The sequence below is a fragment of the Sinocyclocheilus anshuiensis genome, unplaced genomic scaffold (genome assembly GCF_001515605.1).
Source record: "Sinocyclocheilus anshuiensis isolate Anshui unplaced genomic scaffold, SAMN03320099.WGS_v1.1 scaffold3132, whole genome shotgun sequence".
Classification (NCBI taxonomy): domain Eukaryota; kingdom Metazoa; phylum Chordata; class Actinopteri; order Cypriniformes; family Cyprinidae; genus Sinocyclocheilus; species Sinocyclocheilus anshuiensis.
The window spans coordinates 412,837-420,941 of record NW_015554059.1 but is presented as its reverse complement, the minus strand read 5'-3'; the positions used below and the strand labels follow the sequence as shown (position 1 = coordinate 420,941).

The 8,105-nt window shown below is 35.5% G+C and overlaps 1 protein-coding gene across 1 annotated transcript in view; it reads left to right on the top strand.

Moving 5' to 3' along the window:
- LOC107668528 (solute carrier family 35 member F4-like) overlaps window positions 1-2,958 on the top strand; it is a 27,321-nt gene extending 24,363 nt beyond the window's left edge. Inside the window, exon 7 of the mRNA XM_016460433.1 lies at window positions 2,143-2,958. Coding sequence (XP_016315919.1) covers window positions 2,143-2,384 — 242 coding nt within the window. The 3' untranslated portion in view covers window positions 2,385-2,958. The remainder of the gene's footprint in view (window positions 1-2,142) is intronic.
- The last annotated feature ends 5,147 nt before the right edge of the window (window positions 2,959-8,105 follow it).

Below are 8,105 nucleotides of genomic sequence, written 5' to 3'. Positions count from 1 at the left end.
GGAGGGGGGGTGGGGGGGGGGGGGGGGGGGGGTACCAAGGCTATTAACTTGATAAGATTTTTGTCTTTATGAGCACCAATGTTAATACTAAAAAAGTCAACAAACAGCCACAGGGTTACAATTACTATTCATCTAAAGAGTCCTCCCCCTAAAATATCAGTAATTTAATGCTGAACATTTCCTTAGTAACGGTAATGAACTTTATTTGACTGGAGTTAATTGGTTGCGTGGCAGAAAGGACTTTGCCAGAGTCAGTAATTCTCTCCCACTCTTGGTGATTTAGACAGTCTGGGCACAAGGTCACATTTAAATGACAGAAACTCACTCTAGTGTATAGTTAAGAAATTAATAGGAGTCGCTAACAAAACACTGTACTGTCAAAAGAAGAAAACCTGCAACTGTTAATTACATTAAATAATAAGTAAAACTATTGTACACGGTTTTCACCCAAGCCTGGTTAATATCTAATTTATGCCTAATTAATTGTATAGTTTGCATTGAATTCTGTTATACTTTTCTAAGCAATCAGCCTGAAAGATGATAAAATGGGCATAAAAACATGAGACATATTGTCTCTAGGGACCAGAATATTGGTGGGCCATTTTCAAATGAACCAGCAAGCACCACCTTGCAATTCCCTAGTAACCACCCAAAACACCCTAGCAACCACATAGTAACATATAAACACCACTCAGAATACCTTGATGTTTTAGACTACCATGAAAATTTCATCTAAAGAGTCCTCCCCCTAAAATATCAGTAATTTAATGCTGAACATTTCCTTAGTAACGGTAATGAACTTTATTTGACTGGAGTTAATTGGTTGCGTGGCAGAAAGGACTTTGCCAGAGTCAGTAATTCTCTCCCACTCTTGGTGATTTAGACAGTCTGGGCACAAGGTCACATTTAAATGACAGAAACTCACTCTTGTGTATAGTTAAGAAATTAATAGGAGTCGCTAACAAAACACTGTACTGTCAAAAGAAGAAAACCTGCAACTGTTAATTACATTAAATAATAAGTAATTAATAAGTAATTAAATGTAATATTTAAATAGTGTTTAGTATCAAGATACCATTATAATTTTTTTTTAATATTTAGAATTAATTTATATTTTTTAATTTTCTGGTTTTATTTTTTAATTTTAGTTAAAGTTATAATAATTCCGTTATAGTAATTATTTTTAGTTGTTTTTAAATGTCTTTATAGTTTTTATTTCAAGTTTAGTTTTAATTATTTTAGTACATCATGTTGAACTAAATGAACTAGCTTAAAATAATTTATATATATATATACTGAGCTGGGTAGTAACCGATTACGTCATCTGGATTGTGAAATTAGATTCCAAAAATTAAGTACTTGCAATTAGATTATATTACAATTATGTATAAAATGTATAGTTTATAAAATAGAATATCATTAAGTTAACATACATTTTATTTCAAGCAACATTTTATTTTTTTATGGTTTTAGTTAACTATAAGAAACCTGACAGGAAACCTTACTGATAGTTTGGCATAATTTTATTAGTATTTCTTTAAAAAAATTTTTAAATGGCTTTACTGCTTATTAATATTTTTGGAAAAACTTTGGTCCACCAAATCAAATGCGGTGCAACCAATATGCAGAAACGTGTAGGGAAAAAAGCATAAAACAGGAAATGATATCATAAAGAAGACCCCTGCAGACCCTCATGACTGAATCAAGATCAATACGTTTCGAAAAAATATTTGAAACCTATTGAAACATGATTTGTTGATGCACTATGGAAACTCCAAAAAACAATATTTATTAATGAATACATTTAAAAATAATAATAATAATTAAAATGTGTTTTAAAAGTGTACGTTAATTGACAAATATATATGAAAAAAAAATCTATTTACTTGATGGTATTTTTCTAAAAAAAATACTATTAAAGTTTTTCAAAACCGTGTGAAACTACGCTCTAAAAAATGCTGGGTTAAATAGGGACAAACCCAGCAATTGGTCCCTATTTAACCCAGCACTGGGTTGTATTTAACCCAGCGTTTTTTAGAGTGTAACATGAATACAAGTAGTATATTTAATAACTTTGCATAAGTGTTTTAAACTAGATTTTTAAAAGAGCTGTATCTTTTTATTTCTCTGTGCGGTGAGCAGCCATTGACGTGCTGAAGCATGAGGTCATCTTCAGCGTGGTGCGTCTGGCTGCCACCTGCATCATCTGCCTGGGCTTCCTGCTGCTGCTGCTCCCTGAGGAGTGGGATACGGTCACCCTGCGCTTCCTCACCACCCTGGCCGACAAGAAGACGGAGGAGCACGGCGAGGAGCTCACAGAATCCAGCGTCCACACACGCAGCCGCAGTAGAGCCAACGGAGTCGTATCCATCCCCATGGCATGACCTTAGACCTGTGAATGAATAGCCAGCGATCAACACTGATCCACCCTGTGGCAGCCTATGTAAAAAAAAAAAAAAAAGAGCAGTTTGTATTTGTATTTTGGAAAGACAAAAGAGAATAAGCAAAGTGAAGATGACGGATAGTATTTTCTTTAATTAATAACCATAACAACAACAAATCAGAAGAAATGTCACCGAACATGCCGTCCTGCTCTTTAATAGAGATGACAGCTGAGGCTTGAGTGTTCTGAGAAGAGCGTCCCATTAAAACTGGGATATTTACAGACAGTATTTTTCTTATTTTACAGAAGGGATCTAGCATTCTCTTCCCTGCCATTTCTATGGGAAGATATACGCATCCATTCCATAGAAATGGACTTTCAGACTTTTGTCTCCCGCTGCACGCCAATCCCGCACCCCTGAACCCCTCTGCTAGCCCCTTCCCATGGAATGTATTCTGTGAATATAGACTCTGTCAGGGCCAGTTTGGCTCACTACATGAATGCATACAGAGATCGGATATATATGTATATGAAATATGAGGATTATTTGCATTGTACGTAGTATGTAATATATGTAGGAGAAATATATTATGCTTTAATGAATAAGCCTTTCTTTTCTTTTTATAATAAAAGACAAAAATAAAGATCTGCATTGAAAAGCACTTGTCATTTAATTGTTCAACACATGAAATATAGTGCAACAGTCACATTCCAGAAGAAAAAATATATATTCTCATTATTTAAGAGACCTAACATGAGCTTTGAGATCCTTAGGTGATCTTATATATATTTAAAGAAGCCGCAGGTGTTTCATAGTCAGATTCTTGGTGAAGAACCACAATACCCATAATCCTAAAGATATCCACCAATAATGGAGACAGAAATGGGAACACATGCCATGATACTCTATATATCTTCTATACTTTCAAACGACATATATGTCTACATATTTTGGAATAAATTTAAAATACCATTCAAAAGTGAAAGACATGTTAAAAAAAACAATTATTCCGCAAGGATGGATTAAATTGATTAAAACTTAAAGTAAAGACTTTTACACTGTTACAAAAAAAAAAATCACATTTCAGTTTCTATTTCAAATAAATACTATTGTTTTGAACTTTCTATTCATCAAAGAATCCTGGGGGATTACAATGTAATCCTTACATTGTATTATCGTACAATGTAAGATAATAGTACTCTTCAATGTAAGAGTACTATTATCTTACATTGATAATAGTAAGAAATGTTTTTGAGCAACAAATCAACATATTAAAATGGTTTCTGAAGGATCATGTGACATCAGTAATCTAATTATTTACCTTATTCTGAATAAGACAATATTACGATTAAGGTGTTTACATGAGTTGCTTTTAGAATATTCCTTTCATGTTCCCGTTTTACATGTTATAGTACATAGATCGATTAATGGCACACGTCGTTACGTCACCACGCGACGCCATCCGATGTCCCCTCCAGAATTTCACGTAAAAACATAGTTCGTCTTCGTTATGATGCCATATACCCGGGGTGGCGAACTCCGGTCCCGGAGAGCCGCAGCCCTGCAGAGTTCAGCTCCAACCCTAATTAAAACTCACCTGCCTGTAGCTTCCTAGTAACCGTTCATACCTTGCTTAGCTTGTTCAGGTGTTTGATTAGGGTTGAAGCAAAACTCTGCAGGGCTGCGGCTCTCCAGGACCGACGTTCGACACCCCTGCCATATACAGTTTTGGGTGTTTCATTTTTTATTTACTGAAAGCTTCAAGTGCAGTTAATTATTTGTCATGCTATACATACAAACAGACGACGGCGTTGTTGAAGCCATTCTTTTGTATGCCGTCAAACAGTTGACCACTGCCGTGTGTATCCTGTCGCAAAATGCTGCGAAAAGTCTTACACGACGGTAACAATGTGATTAAGGTGTGTACATGTATTTACTGCACTTCAATAATCCGACTAAAATAGGAATACTCCACATGTCTTAATTCGATTAGTGTTTACTACGATTATGACTTTAGCCGAATTAAGGTAATCAAAAATATCTGTTTACATGGTAGATTCTTAATCAGAGTATTGTCTTAATCGTATTAAAATCGAAGTACTGTTGTCCATGTAAACATAGTACGTTTACATGGACAACAATACTCTGATTTTAATACTGTATGTTTATACGTGCAATTCTGGAGGGGACGTCGGATGGCGTCGCGTGGTGACGTAACGACATGTGCCATTAATCGATCTATGTACTATAACATGTAAAACGGGAACATGAAAGGAATATTCTAAAAGCAACTCATGTAAACACCTTAATCGTAATATTGTCTTATTCAGAATAAGGTAAATAATTAGATTACTGATGTCCATGTAAACGTAGTCGCAGTGAAGACTGAAGATTGTGACAAAAAAAACTTGCAATTCTGAGAAGCAAAGTCAGAAATGCAACCTTGGCAAGCATAAGTGACTTCTTTCAAAAACATTCAGAACTGACCCTAAACATTTGGAACAGTAGTATATTGTTTTTAGACTTAAAAACAAATGACTATATGTCAGTAGTTTTATTTTATACCATAAATCTAGTTTTCTAAGGAGTGCTGTATATTGAAGCATCAGTTCAGCACTGTGGTTCTTAATCCTGGTCCTGGGGACTCCCCGCTCTGCACATTTTGTATGTCTCGCTTATTTAACATACCTGATTCAGATTATCAGTTCATTAGGTGAGAGCTCCATGAACTGAACTGAGTGTGTCAGATAAGGGGCACAGAGCAGGGGGTCCCGGGGACCAGGATTAAGAACCACTGGGTTAGCATATGAGTGGTATCAGCAGATTTTTTTTTTCTTTGTCACCTTTGCCTTCTATAGTACAAGAAAACTGAAAAAGACAGGAGAGTGGAGGGGGAGTGTACCTGTAGAGACCTGCACCCCATGAGCATAAATGCTGTACAGGTTTTGTTTTGTTTTCTTTTGTGAGAATGTGCACTGCCCACTGTGCCACAGCTCTGACCATGATACACACCATAAAAATGAAACACAAACATGCTGAATGACTAAGGCAAACCCATCATTCCCTCATTTCTCCCTGCAATAAACACACATGGACACCTTGTGACAGACGCTCTGTGTCAATGCATATAACGACCTTGCTTTCTTGGAAATGTAATGAGATATTAGCTGAGTGGACAGGCTGAACATCTTCAGACCGCTGGAAAAGCCCATTAAAGCAAATGAAGCATAGAAAAGGAAGTGATGGGTAACAAAAAGCACCGAGGAAGTCTTTAAATCCACATTATGGGGCCCAGTTCATTCACCCTGAGAGGTGGCGATAACAGTCCATATGCTGACGCAGTTCAACAGGAAGATTTACAGTATTTTTTTATGACCTATTCAAAAGTCAGCAAGAGGGGTCAGTAAGATTTTTTTAATGTTTAAAGAAGTCTCTTGTGCTCTCAAAGGGTGTTTATACGGTCAAAAATATTGTAAAAACAATAATATGGTGAAATATTATTACAAATTAAAATAACTTGTGTATTTTAATATATTTTAAAATTGTATATATATATTTTTTTTTTTTTTTGAAGGATCATTTGACATTGAATACTGGAGTAATGGCTGCTGAAGAATTTTCAGTCTAATATGAAATCATTCCAATATTTGGTGCTCACATTTTATTATTATCAATGTTAAACATAGCCGTGCAGGTTTTTCATTATTCTTTGATGAATATATAGATTATTTGATATTTAAATGCACACACATATACTGTATGCATGTTAAATGGTATTACCTCTGAATAGGTAATGCTTCAGAAATTAATAATATTCATAATACAAAAATATTATCTTTAAAAATACACTGGCCAAAAGTATATATTGGTTTGGTCATATAGTGTATGTTTGTCAACTTTGTATACACTTACAAATGTATCAGCTAGATGAAGATAAGAAAACTATATTATTGTTAATTTGATGACAATTTACATTTTTGGTCAAAATTAAACATTTGGTGAAAATGGTATAAAATAATTTTCAAAATGTATTAATCTAATATGTATATAAAAAGCTTTCTATAAAAAAAAACAAAAAAAGAAAAACATTTTTCTGTTCATCATAGTCATAAAACCGTGGATCAATCCGAGGTTGTAGCAGGCAGTTTTTGTTTATTTAAAAGTAAAAAAAATTACATTGCTGTGTAATAATTACAAGCCAGCTAGGTTTGTTTTCTCTAACATCAAGTTATACCTGCTGTAATCAGACAAACAGAAAACTGTCACTAATTCTGTCAATCATCAAGCTTGGTTCCCCGAGCAGTCGCATGCCTGAGCAATCAGTGGAGAGACGGGCCCTCTCACCGCCGTCCAAGCATTAACACACAGTTATAAAGTAACCTGTGGGGACAGTCACCATGGAAACTTGCCTCATTACGCCAAAACCGAGAAATATAAAGCGAGAGAGGGGGGCACGCACCTGCCATTTCACAACACAACTTTGCCAGAGTTTCATTTTGTACAGTTAAGCAGAACTAAGGGGGAATACTCTTTGTTTAGGTTAAGTCAAAACTTAACCAAACAGTTTAACCGGATTGGATGCAAGTGGACATTTTTTGAAGAGTACATACCCTCATCTTCAATATTACATATTCAACCATATGTGAGGAGCCCTGGATACAACATTCAGATGGAGTGAAGTGTTAGGCCTGGATTGCACCTTGGAAAAAAGGGCAAGAAATTGAGTCTAATGTAGTTCCTTGAGGAACCTATTTTGATATTTAACTTACCTTGGCTGGGAGTACAAATTCACCATGGGGAATAGCAACTCCAGGCCAAGGATTTGCCAAGTTGCACCATCTCATTGTCAACCAATGGAGGATGAGCCTTCTCTGTTTCCATCTTCACCATGGATGATCACTGCTGTTAAAGGTGCAGAGATGCAAGAGAAAGGGATTGTGGGACAGAGGAAGACCAACCATCTGCCTCCTTTGGCAGGAAGACACAAAATACCCAATTCTGTTCATTTAGAACCAGGTGAGTACTGTGATCACTAGACTTTACATTTGGCAGTAATTATGAACAATATTATTATATGAATATGTTGCACAGCACCACAGATCATGCTTACGCCTAGTGAAACAAGAACATCAGTTTTAAACCCATTTTGACTTCTGAATTTCAGCAAAATAGAGCATTGACTATCAAGTCTACTCATGACATTGCTAACTGAATGTTGTTCAGACAAAAGTATTACAATGTGCAAAAAAAGTCTTATAAGTTTGAAGTGTGAAGTTACTTACATACTTTCCCAGCCTAGTATGCAGAGACTATAAGGCTGAATTTAGGTTAGCATACTAGTATATTATTTGCACTTATAGGTAAGAGTTACATGGTAGTATGCTATTCTGAATTCATCCTGGGTGGGATGATCATTTTAAAGGGATAGTTCACCCAAAAATGAAAGGTAAGAAAAATAAAATTAATTCAAAAGGAAAACAAGTTAAATTTCAATTGTATTTTTTTCTGGCTGTAAAGGGATAGTTCACCCCAAAAAATGAAAATTTGATGTTTATCTGCTTACCCCCAGGGCATCGAAGATGTAGGTGACTTTGTTTCTTCAGTAGAACACAAACAAAGATTTTTAACTCAAACCGTTGCAGTCTGTCAGTCATATAATGGCAGTCTATAGGCTCCACGGCTTTGAGAGTCAAAAAAAAAAACATACACAGACAAAACCAA